Genomic DNA, 13363 nt, shown 5'->3' with positions numbered 1-13363 from the left:
AACCTGCAGATGCCTAGGATGTCCACAACCATAACATCGGCTCTCTACTACTTTCTCTCCTTGTCGCATTCCAGAGTATGAGGTAGGACTAGCTGCAATGTGATTCACATGGGTATCAACATGAATTGGTGGTCTAGTGAGGCCGTGAACATTGGGGACTGAAGGACAAGGGGCCACCGGTGGTTGGATGCTCATAGTCTTTTCTCCATCCACCAGTAGCATTTTCCACTGAGGCTTGCTGGTGAGAACCTCATCAGCTAAAGCAGCAGCTTGTTCTACTGTCACTGGTTTTCTCTCAGACACCCATTCCATGATCTCAGCGGGGCATTTGGCAAAGAACTGTTCTTTTAGGATGACCTGGATGATGGTATCTCGAGTTAAGGCCCCCTCTCCCTTCAGTCAGTAACAGCAGACATAGCCCAATGGGAGGAGTAGTTTCATCAGCCCATGCCTGCTGACGTGCCGATGTTTCCCACGCTGTCACACAGATGACACACAGATGACAGCGTGGGAAACATCATAGGAAGCCCATAAAAACACAAACAAATCCAAAGCAAATCCGCAAACATTTTTACACCTGCGCTTTTGATGCAGATTTGACTCACTCAACTGAAGTCAATGGGTGAAAAACGCTGCAGAAATGCAAAAAGAATTGACATGTTGCAGAAAAAAATGCAATGCACATACTCAAAGGAAATTTACTGACCATGTGCACAACACTTCAGAATTGTCACTGAATTAGCTTCCATAAGCTTTCCATAGCGTTTTTGGACCATTTCCATGCGGAAAAAAACTGCAAAAATGCATCAAAAACGCACTGTGTGCACACAGCCTAAAGATATTTTTGTCTATGGAGCTATGTTTTCAATACGTTGGTCGGGCAACTTTCTAACGTTATTAACCAGCATGTTAACCCTATATCTGCAGGTTAATGGCAGATATAGAGTTAATGTGTCAATAGCAACTAATTACAGCGCAGCTTTCATTTTTCATGAGCAGAACACAAAATTAAAACTGTGCTGTGGTTACTTTGGCATCAAACAGATATTCTTTAAGAAGGTTTCTAAAATTTGCCCCGATGTTTTTAAAACTTTTTACATTAAAGGAAATCTGACAGCAGCATTAGGTAGGGATAGATACTTTGATTCCAGCAATGTGTCACTTAGTTTACAGGGTGCAGCAATTTTGTGATATAATCACAGTTTTCTCTTCTGCAGATCTAGCAGAGCTCAGTTGAGCTGTGTATAACCCCCTACACCACCGCTCTCTATGTACATTGTAGAGAGACAGACAGCTGCAGGGGTGTAACTACCATGGTCACAGCAGTCGCCACTGCGACCGGGCCCGGGGGGAGAGCCAGGGGCCCGGCAGGTCAGACCATGATATCTCCCAACCGTCCTGATTCTCGCGGGACTCTCCCGTTTTTGACCCACCCCCCGCGTCCCGCCCGGGAGTCTATTCTTCCTGCTCTGCACTGAGCCGCCATGCCCCCCATGCACCCCATCCTTGCCCTCCCAGATAGACCCTTTTCGGTGCGCACAGGACCTGTGATGAGGTCACAGGAGGGGAGGAGTCAGGGGTCACATGATCAGGGGCCTCAGTGTGTGCAGGACTCTGCTGTACTGATTGTCATAGTGCTGGATGAGGTAAAGTTTCTGTGTGGGGTCAGGAGGGGTTTACAGTGTGGATGTAGCAGAGTTGTCTGTGTGCAAGGAGTACGGAGCAGAGCTGTGTGTGCAAGGAGTACGGAGCAGAGCTGTGTGTGTGCAAGGAGTACGGAGCAGAGCTGTGTGTGTACGAGGTGTACGGTGCAGAGCCGTGTGTGTACGAGGTGAGTGGAGCAGAGCCACGTGTGTACGAGGTGTACGGAGAGGAGCCACTGTGTGTATGAGGTGTACGGAGCGGAGCTTCGTGTGTACGAGATGTACGGAGCAGAGCCACGTGTGTACGAGGTTGTTCGGAGCGGAGCCGCACGTGTGTACGAGGTGTTCGGAGAGGAGCCGCGTGTGTACGAGGTGTAGGGAGCGGAGCCGTGTGTGTACGAGGTGAGTGGAGCCGTGTGTGTACGAGGTGTATGGAGCGCAGCCGTGTGTGTACAAGGTGAGTGGAGCCGTGTGTGTACGAGGTGTACGGAGCAGAGCCATGTGTGTACGAGGTGTATGGAGCGCAGCCGTGTGTGTACAAGGTGAGTGGAGCCGTGTGTGTACGAGGTGTACGGAGCAGAGCCGTGTGTGTACGGAGCAGAGCCACGTGTGTACGAGGTGTACGGAGCGGAGCCGCGTGTGTACGAGGTGAGTGGAGCCGTGTGTGTACGAGGTGTATGGAGAGCAGCCGTGTGTGTACGAGGTGTGTGGAGCCGTGTGTGTACGAGGTGTATGGAGAGCAGCCGTGTGTGTACGAGGTGTAAGGAGCGCAGCCGTGTGTGTACAGAGTGGAGCCGTGTGTTACGAGGTGTACGGAGCAGAGCCGTGTGTGAACGAGGTGTACGGAGCAGAGCCATGTGTGTACGAGGTGTACGGAGCAGAGCCATGTGTGTACGAGGTGTATGGAGCGGAGCTGCGTGTGTACAAGGTGAGTGGAGCCGTGTGTGTACGAGGTGTATGGAGAGCAGCCGTGTGTGTACAGAGTGGAGCCGTGTGTAAACGAGGTGTACGGAGCAGAGCCATGTGTATACGAGGTGTATGGAGCGGAGCCGCGTGTGTACGAGGTGTATGGAGCGGAGCCACGTGTGTACGAGGTGAGTGGAGCCGTGTGTGTACGAGGTGTATGGAGAGCAGCCGTGTGTGTACGAGGTGTATGGAGCGGAGCCGTGTGTGTACGAGGTGTACGGAGCAGAGCCGTGTGTGTACGAGGTGTACGGAGCAGAGCCGTGTGTGTACGAGGTGTACGGAGCAGAGCCACGTGTGTACGAGGTGTACGGAGCAGAGCCACGTGTGTACGAGGTGTACGGAGCAGAGCCACGTGTGTACGAGGTGTACGGAGCAGAGCCACGTGTGTACGAGGTGTACGGAGCAGAGCCACGTGTGTACGAGGTGTACGGAGCAGAGCCACGTGTGTACGAGGTGTACGGAGCAGAGCCACGTGTGTACGAGGTGTACGGAGCAGAGCCACGTGTGTACGAGGTGTACGGAGCAGAGCCACGTGTGTACGAGGTGTACGGAGCAGAGCCACGTGTGTACGAGGTGTACGGAGCAGAGCCACGTGTGTACGAGGTGTACGGAGCAGAGCCACGTGTGTACGAGGTGTATCGAGCAGAGCCACGTGTGTACGAGGTGTACGGAGCAGAGCCGTGTGTGTACAAGGTGTATGGAGCGCAGCCGTGTGTGTACGAGGTGAGTGGAGTCGTGTATGTACGAGGTGTACGGAGCAGAGCCACGTGTGTACGAGGTGTATGGAGCGGAGCCGCCTGTGTACGAGGTGAGCAGAGCCGTGTGTGTACGAGGTGTACGGAGCAGAGCCGTGTGTGTACGAGGTGTACGGAGCAGAGCCACGTATGTACGAGGTGTATGGAGCGGAGCCGTGTGTGTACGAGGTGTACGGAGCAGAGCCGTGTGTGTACGAGGTGTACGGAGCAGAGCCGTGTGTGTATGAGGTGTACGGAGCAGAGCCACGTGTGTACGAGGTGTATGGAGTGGAGCCGCGTGTGTACGAGGTGTATAGAGCGGAGCCGCGTGTGTACGAGGTGTACGAAGCAGAGTTGCATGTGTATGAGGTGTACAGAGCGAAGCCATGTGTGTACGAGGTGTACAGAGCGGAGCCGCATGTGTATGACGTTTATGGAGCGCAGCCGTGTGTGTATGAGGTGTACGGAGTTCATTTATTTTGGCATGGGGGGCCCCCATTTGAAAGTTCACACCGGGGCCCATAACTTTGTAGTTACGCCACTGGACAGCTGCTAATCAGTGCTGGGGACATAGTTGGACTATGAGGCATGAGGCCAATTGTCATATAGTGATAATCTCCTGCTGATAAAACACTGATTATACTGGAACAGCAAAACACAGCCTAGTAAGTAGCACATCACTGTAATCAGGGTCTCTGCTCCTACACTATCGTGCTCTCAGATTACATAGCAAAAACCTGGTGACAGATCTGCTTTTAAAAAAATTTACACACACTTTATCCTAGTATTTTCTGTATTGAGATTGCAACAGTACTTGTGATCTTTACAACACATAAAGTTAATTGAACTTAATTGACATAAATAACAGTCTGTTGCAGTTTGCAGGAATTGATGGACTCTTCCCCCCCCCCCCCTGCAGGAAGCATGAAGGGTCTTTTATTTACATTAGGTGCCTTATATCGGCCTCCAGCAGTACAATGTGGCCATTATTATTTGCCCTTGTGTTAGGATTTTTTTTTATGTCATAAAAAGGTATTCTGGAGGAAGTCGCCAAATGTGAGTCTTACCATTCATGGACTTGGCTATTGTAATTCATGCATGGCCATTGGCCAGTCTTTTAAATTCTATGATGCACAGCTACCTGAGGTTTATAACGTTAGACCTGTAGCATTTAGCTGATGACTGTCGTGCTGAGACAACTTCTTTAAGGGTAATCTGTCAGCAGGTTTTTGCTACCTCATCTGAGAGCACCATAATGTAGGCAAAGAGACCCTGAATTGAACTATGTATCACTTAGTACTGGGTGCAGCAGTTCTGGCACAGAGTTATTAGATTTAGCAATGCAGCAGAGCTGAGAAAGCTAACTCCGCCCCCCAGGCTCTTCGTGTACACATTCTATAGACAGTAAGGTGCCTATCACAGAAGGGGGTGGAGTCAGACCAGCGCTAAGTCACAGCAATGTTAATCACAAGGTGATTAAGGCTTCAGTCTAAGTGAACAACAGCACACTGACATGTGACACATCTTTGAATTCAGTGTTTTAATCCCTACATCATGCTATCCTCACTTTACATAGTAAAAACCTGCTGACAGATTCCCTTTAAACTCTGCTGTCCGCTGACTCAGTCCCAGTCTACATAACAAAGCTGATGATTAAGCTGCAGGTGCAGATACATTGAAAGGGTGGCAAATCACTACAGTTCTTGCCAGTTTCAACTAATGACTAGATGTTTGTAAGGAGTGTAGTTTGAGGTGTGGATTAGCATAAATGTTATTTTGTTTCCTGCAAAAAACTTCAGGACACTGTAAATTATAGTCAAAAGTAGGAAGTGAGTCATATTATTTGTAATGTCAGGTAGCTGGATATACCTGGGCTTATTCAAGAAGGGAACATCCTGTGCCACATACCATAGTATGTTCTTGTGTTTCAGTCTTTTACCTCTAATCTCTTAAATGGATTTCTTCTTCCCTACAGTGGAAAAGTGTTCCCCAGTACTGATGTGGAGAGTAATGGAAGGAATGGCCACCAGGGGGCGTGCTTTCCAAATATGTTACACAATACAGAGAACCAAATAAAATGTATGTAGTAACACCAATTCCTATTGCTGTATTGCTGCTATGATGTTCTGTATTACAGCATAGTTGTGTCATGCAATATTGTTAGATAACAGAAAGCTAAATTGATATTGTTCAAGCCTTTTTTTTATTTTTGTGTAATTTTTTTTTAATATACATTTTTTGAAAGCAGTATATTTCAAAAGATAAGCTACACATTAATTTAAGTATTTTTTTTTCATATATGACATACGGTTGGGTTGTTATGTTTCACAGAGTAATCCATGTGTAAAATAAGACTTCAGCAATTCTCAATGTTCTTTTTAAATACTTTATTAATGGCATTTTGCTTATTAAAGTGCTTATACAATCTCAAAATGACCAGTGAAATGATAATATTCTATTTGCCTGCCTTTTTGTTTTGGGGTTCCAAATAAATTATTTATGAGTACCACTTCCCCAACAATAACAATTACCTCTTCATATTAATCAGATTAAAGTTTGGCCTCTTTGAGATCTCTCGGCAAATATGTCACCGCTTGGCCTTCATACATTGCTCAGCGCAGTTTATTTGAGGTTGCCAAAAATTGCATTGGACTATTGGGAATATGATTGGACCATGGATCTATTGCAATCGGTGGGCTATGAAAGAAATAACATACTTGCAATGCTAAAAGGTATCTTTCAGGAGAAACAACCCACTTAAAGAGAACCTGTCAGCAGGATTGTGCACAGTAACCTACAGACAGTGTCTGGTCGGCGCCGTTATACTGATTAAAATGATACCTTGGTTGATGAAATTCGTCTTGTGGTTGTTGGGTAATCTTTATTTTCAGTTTTGAGTTATGCTCGTGCTCCGGGGCGGCTTGTGGGGGGGGGTCTTTATGTGGTGCTCTGCTTACATATTCATAATGGCTGACAGGTCACTGACCTGCTCCCTAGTTTACATTTTTTATATATATATATATATATATATATATATATATATATATATATATATTGATAAAACACTGGGGTCAAAGGTCACGTGCGTTCAGCATGAAGCTCAGGCGTACGGCCGGGGTTCGGGTATAACTGACACTGGGTCAGGTTTATTAACGGTGAAAGCAATGCATAAAGGAAATAAAACATAAAACAAATCCTTGCCTGTCCGGCACTAACTAAACAAGGTACAACCTAACTACCAACTGGCGGGCTTCTCCCGACCAGCCAAACCACAGTTGCAGTGGGCACTGCTTTCACTCACGTGTGTCTCTCACACAGACAGGCTCTCTGTGTCCCCAGGCTGAGACCCTCACACAACCACTTGGCATCCTTTTATATCCGCCTCCCATTATTCATTAGTAACCAGGTGCGATACTGACCAGACTAGGCCACATAGGAAAGGTATCTGGGCGAGATATACCTGCCCTCATCCACTATTCCCACATGATTCTCACATATCCCCCCCTCTGCTCAGACCACTCCGGTCGAGCAATGACACCCGCCAAACAGTGTACTCGGGACAGGGCATCTGCATTCCCCATCTGTACCCCTGGGCAGTGCTCCACCGTAAAAGTGTAGGCCTGCAGGGCAAGGAACCACCGGGTCACCCGGCTATTCCGTTCCTTGTTCAACTGCATCCACTTGAGAGGGGCATGGTCAGTGATCAGCCTGAACTTTCAGCCCACCAGGTAATATTTGAGGGCCTCTAGAGCCCACTTAATGGCTAGGCACTCTTTTTCTATGACTGCATACTTTTGCTCATGTTTGTTCAGCTTCCTGCTGAGATAGAGGACTGGGTGTTCCACTCCGTCCCTCACTTGTGACAGTACGGCCCCGATACCGGCATCAGAGGCATCCGTTTGTACCACAAACTCGCTGCAAAAGTCCGGAGTCACCAGTACTGGTTGAGAGCAAAGTACCCGTTTTAGGCTATGGAAGGCTTCTTCAGCCGCGAAACTCCATTTAATCATGACGGAGTCTTTCCCTTTTGTAAGATCCGTCAGGGGGGTAGCGATGGCTGCAAAATTGGGTATGAACCGGCGATAATAGCCGGCGATCCCCAGAAAGGCTTGCACCTGCTTCTTGTTGACAGGTTGCGGCCAGTCCTGAACCGCCTGAATCTTATCGAGCTGGGGTTTAACAATACCCCTCCCAATTACATACCCCAAATACCGGGCTTCTTCTAGCCCGATGTGACATTTCTTGGGGTTCGTGGTTAGACCTGCCTCCCACAGGTCGTCAATCACAGCTTGTACTTTCTGGAGATGAGTCTCCCAGTCCAAGCTGTAAATGACAATGTCATCCAAATAGGCCGAAGCGTACTGCCTATGTGGCCTCAGGACTCGATCCATCAGTCTCTGGAAGGTTGCCGGTGCCCCATGCAGTCCAAATGGCATATACACATACTGAAATAAACTTTCCAGCGTAGCAAATGCCGTCTTTTCTCTGGCAGCCTCAGTCAGAGTGATCTGCCAATACCCCTTTGTTAGATCTAGGGTCGTAATATACCGGGCTTTTCCTAACCGATCTATTAACTCGTCGACCCGGGGCATAGGGTAGGCATCAAATTTTGAGACCGCATTCAGTTTCCTGAAGTCATTGCAGAACCGGATGGTGCCGTCCTGTTTAGGAATTAGCACAATCGGGCTGGCCCAAGCACTGTGCGATTCCTCAATGACTCCAACTCTAACATCGCCTTCACTTCTCGGGAAACGGCTTCACGGCGCGCTTCCAGGATTCGGTAGGGTTTTACGTGAACTGTGACACCAGGTTCCGTTATGATGTCATGTTTCATTAGCGTAGTCTGCCCGGGTTTTTCTGAGAAAAACTTTTGGTTGTGAAGTAGAAACTGCCTGACCTCAGTCTTTTGCCGCTCCGAGAGAGTCTCTGCAACCCGTACCTCCGGTACGGTATGCGAGCAGACGGGACGGGCCAGCTCCGCTGACAAGGCAGACCGATCTTTCCAGGGTTTTATCAGATTTACATGATAAATCTGTTCAGGTTTCCGTTTACCTGCCTGGTATACTTTGTAGTTTACTTCACCAACTCTTTCCTTGATCTCAAAGGGGCCCTGCCACTTTGCCAGGAACTTACTGTCCACCGTGGGGACCAGGATCAACACCCGATCTCCGGGTGCAAACGTACGGATCTTGGCGCCCCTATCATAGATTCTTTTTTGGGCTCCTTGAGCCTGCATCATGTGTTCTTTGACGATAGGCATAACAGCCGCAATACGGCTCTGCATTTGTGTGACGTGATCTATCACCGTTTTAAACGGAGTGACCTGACCCTCCCAGGTTTCTTTTGCAACGTCTAACAGTCCGCGAGGACGTCGGGCGTACAATAACTCGAAAGGCGAGAATCCCGTGGAAGACTGGGGTACTTCCCTGATGGCAAAAAGCAAATACGGAAGTAAATAGTCCCAGTTCTTCCCATCCTTGTCTATCACCTTTCTCCATCTGCTTCAGGGTTTTATTGAACCGTTCGACCAACCCGTCTGTTTGAGGGTGATACACGGATGTGCGTAATGGTTCGATTTGTAACAATCGGCAGAGCTCCTTCATTACCCTGGACATAAAGGGGGTCCCCTGGTCGGTGAGTATCTGTTTTGATATACCGACCCGACTAAACACATGCACCAGTTCCTTGGCAATCGTCTTGGTGGCCGTGTTACGCAAAGGGATGGCCTCCAGGTAACGAGTGGCATAATCCAAGATGACCAGGATATGTTGGTGTCCACGTGCAGACCGTGGAAGGGGCCCAACTAAATCCATCCCAATCCTCTCAAACGGGACTTCAATAATAGATAGGGGTACCAAAGGGCTACAGAACCGGGGCTTAGGTGCAGAGGCTTGGCAGTCAGGACAAGACTCACAATATACACGAATATCATGATGCATGCCTGGCCAAACAAAACAGTGTAATATCCTTTCGGTGGTTTTCTGGACTCCCAAGTGACCTCCCATCACATGTCCGTGGGCCAGGTCCAGCACCTGCCGCCGGTAGGGTTTTGGCACGACTAATAGTTGCACCGTGTCTTCCCCCTTTTTCTCTATCTGATAGAATAAATCATTCTCCAGAACCATGTAAGGATATGCCAGCCTAGAGCCAGGTTCTACGGGTACCCCATTTATCACTTTTACATTTGTCCTAGCCTGAGAAAGGGTAGGAGCCTTTATTTGCTCGCTTTGGAAGTCATCTTTCTGAACTTCTAAATCCAGCAAACGGGGAGGTGGACGGTTGTCGGCCTCCTCCTCTTCCCCGGTCTCCTCCGTATCACCCGCCATGACTGAAAACGGGAACTGCAGGTCATTTCCAGCAGACTCTTCCCCCGAGTCTTCCGGGGAGACATCTTCCAGGGGTTCGGGACCCACACGCGCCCTGGGAGAAGAATCATGTACACTATTACCCTGGGGCATCAACTGATTCTCCCACAATTGCCAGAAGTGAGGAAAATCCCGGCCCAGGATAACATCATGCAATAACGCCGGGATGAGTCCCACTTTATGTTGCACAGACCCATAGGAAGTAGTAATGCATATGACCGTGGTGAGGTATGAACAGGTGTCTCCATGCACACACGTTACAGAAAATTTGTCTGATGGTCCAGTCGGGGCTGACACCAGACTGGCCTTCACCAGAGTCACCACACTTCCCGAGTCTAACAATGCCACCACATTTTTCCCATCAACAGTTAAATCACTCAAGTGTTTTTCCACATTCTTTTGACCAGCATTCACACTCACTACCCGTGCAACCATAGACATGCGGTTTTTAGAGTCTGTGACGTCGCACTGCATGTGTTCAGTAGTGAGCGGACAGTTCGCAACAATGTGTCCCATCTCTTGGCAGCGGAAACACCTAACGGGCCCCTTGCTTAGACCATAGTTCGTCACTCTCGGCCTCGCAGTGCGGGCAGTCCCGTTTTCCTCCCCCACTGTCTTAGGGATTTTTCCTTCTCCCCTACTCCCTGGAACAGTCTTACCAGTTCCACGTGGAGACGATGAAGAACGAGGTGGGGTAGCGTCGTCTCGTAGACCTTCCGCCACGGAGTAACGTTCAACCAGATCCACCAGTTGATCTGCCGTCGTAGAATTTCCATGGCTTACCCACCTCCTCAGGGCTGGCGGTAGAGCTCTCAGGTACTTGTCCATGACGACTCTCTGGATTATCTCTGGCGCTGTCAACACCTCGGGTTGTAGCCACTTCTTCGTCACATGGATCAGGTCGAACATCTATGACCGCGGTGGTTTATCCGGCTGATAAGTCCATTGATGCACTCTCTGTGCACGGACAGCGGTCGTCACTCCCAGCCGGGCCAAGATCTCGGCTTTCAGTTTGTCAAAGTCCTGCGCAGCTTCAGGCTCTAAGTCATAATAAGCCTTTTGGGCCTCACCGGAAAGAAACGGGGCAATCAGGCCGGCCCATCGTGCCTTCGGCCATTTTTCTCGCACCGCCGTCCGTTCAAACGTGGTCAGGTATGCCTCGACGTCATCTTCGGTCGTTATCTTCTGCCAGTACCGACTCACGTAAATTACTCTTGACTCGGCTTCCAGGTTAACATCAGGTAAGCTTGCCAGGCGCTGCGCCACCTGCTGGAGAAGCGAACGATCGGTAGCTGTCATGTCCACCAACTCCTTCAGCTGGGCCATCATCACCCGATTAGCTTCTTGCTGGACGGCGGTGGACTGTACCAGCGCTTTCACCACGTCCTCCATGCTCATGCATCCAACGTGATGCCCGCATTCTCCACCACAATGTGATAAAACACTCCGGGATCGCCTTTGCTGGGGTCAAAGGTCACATGCGTTCAGCATGAAACTCAGGCGCACAGCCGGGGTCCGGGTATAACTGACACTGGGTCAGGTTTATTAACAGTGAAAGCAATGCATAAAGGAAATAAAACATAAAACAAATCCTTGCCTGTCCGGCACTAACTAAACAAGGTACAACCTAACTACCAACTGGCGGGCTTCTCCCGTCCAGCCAAACCACATTTGCAGTGGGCACTGCTTTCACTCACGTGTGTCTCTCACACAGACAGGCTCTCTGTGTTCCCAGGCTGAGACACTCACACAACCACCTGCCATCCTTTTATATCCGCCTCCCATTATTCATTAGCAAGCAGGTGCGATACTGACCAGACTAGGCCACATAGGAAAGGAATCTGGGCGAGATATACCTGCCCTCATCCACTATTCCCACATGATTCTCACAATAAATATATATATATCTTGAAAAAAAATCCCTTTCTGCAGGCAGGCACCTGCGCTGCAGCATGATCGCATATATAATATGTATGTAACTCATTTCTTTGATGATATCTATAAACTCCTAAAAAAAAATCTATTTGAAAATGATAGTGTATTCCTACTGACAAAAGCCATTTAAATGATTGTACATCCAGACTGCAGGACACTTACTGTAATCTGATATACAGTTACGTTCTATGGATTGCACAGACTCAGGAATTGTCACCCAATTGCAAATGCCAGAACTGTAGGTAATATACTAGTGTTATTAATTATTACATAACCGCTTCTTTCTTCACGGCTAATCAAGTGTCATGACAGCTTTTGGGATCTGTGTAAGCTAGAAGTAATGCATAATATCCCACGTTTAAACTCTTATTTACTTACCAACAGTAATGAATGCCGGTGACAATGGAATTTCATTATTAAAAGTCCGAACAAATGAAGACCAGTGGGTGTGGGTGGAGGCAAACTCTCCAATACTGTACAGGAATGGTGGCTCAGATTACGTAGTTGTCCCACAACAAGCCCAGAGGTAAGAAATCCACAAAAATAATATAAAATAAAGAATTCATACACATTATGCAACCAAATGTAACTTGTTTCAGCAAGCCAGAGAAGTGTTGCTGAGTGGTCGATCACTTCTTCGAAACACATAATAAGTAAAGACGCACCAAAAATTGTGTTAAAAAAACTAGTTCTTCTTGAAGACAGACATGTGATTCAGTGGTAAATAACATCAACCTCCATATTCACCGAAGGTGTGGATCGCTCCCATGCATCAGCATTGGTGCGTGCCACTTGTGGCCGCGTTTTAATTTTCCATGACATCTGCCCACCTGTGCAATGTTTCGGGGTTCTGCTTCCTTTTTCAACCATGCAGAACCGGGGTAGCAATATGCACCTTAGTTGAATTTGGTGGAAGATGATGTTTTTTGCATCTGAATAGTATAGTATATTCATTACAGGGGGGGAAAAAAGTATTTAGCCAGCCACCAATTGTGCAAGTTCTCCCACTTAAAAAGATGAGAGAGGCCTGTAATTGACATCATAGGAAGACCACAACTATAAGAGTCAAAATGAGAAAACAAATCCAGAAAATCACCTTGTCTGATTTGGCAAGATTTATTTAGCAAATTATGGTGGGAAATAAGTACACTGCTCAAAATAATAAAGGGAACACTATTCCATTTGCAACAGGCTGTTTGTGTTCCCTTTATTTCTTTGAGCAGTATATTTGGTCACCTAAAAACATGCAGGATTTCTGGCTCTCACAGACCTGTAACTTCTTCTTTAAGTGGCTCCTCTGTCCTCCACTCATTACCTGTAGTAATGGCACCTGTTTGAACTTGCTATCAGTATAAAAGACACCTGTCCACAACCTCAACAGTCACACTCCAAACTCCACTATGGTGAAGACCAAAGAGCTGTCGAAGGACACCAGAAACAAAATTGTAGCCCTGCACCAGGCTGGGAAGACTGAATCTGCAATAGGCAAGCAGCTTGGTGTGATGAAATCCACTGTATATATATATTTTTAAGAAATATCTCTCTCTCTTTTTCCCGGCCAGCGGTTCCTTTAAATTTCCTCATTTTGCGGATCCGTCAAAAAACGGATCCTGTGGCATCCGTTCACATCAGTTAATAACGGATCCGCTTCTCCGCCTTTTTGGCGGATTGTAACTGACACAAAAAACTGAAGTGTGAAAGAGGCCTTAATGCTCTGTCA

The 13363-nt window shown here is 47.8% G+C and overlaps 1 protein-coding gene across 2 annotated transcripts in view; it reads left to right on the top strand.

Annotated features, from left to right (window-relative positions):
• Positions 1 to 13363, top strand: part of AHRR (aryl hydrocarbon receptor repressor) — a 480666-nt gene that overhangs the window by 465042 nt on the left and 2261 nt on the right. For both annotated transcript variants that reach the window (XM_073587798.1, XM_073587799.1), the window contains 2 exons: positions 5319 to 5422; positions 12028 to 12169. In XM_073587798.1, the coding sequence (XP_073443899.1) occupies positions 5319 to 5422; positions 12028 to 12169 (246 nt within the window). The remainder of the gene's footprint in view (positions 1 to 5318; positions 5423 to 12027; positions 12170 to 13363) is intronic.

This window comes from Dendrobates tinctorius, unplaced genomic scaffold (assembly GCF_039654945.1).
Source record: "Dendrobates tinctorius isolate UK_male_01 unplaced genomic scaffold, ASM3965494v1 ptg000102l, whole genome shotgun sequence".
Taxonomy (NCBI): Eukaryota; Metazoa; Chordata; class Amphibia; order Anura; family Dendrobatidae; genus Dendrobates; species Dendrobates tinctorius.
Note: the sequence above shows the minus strand (reverse complement) of the source record. Positions and strands in the feature narration are given on the sequence as shown.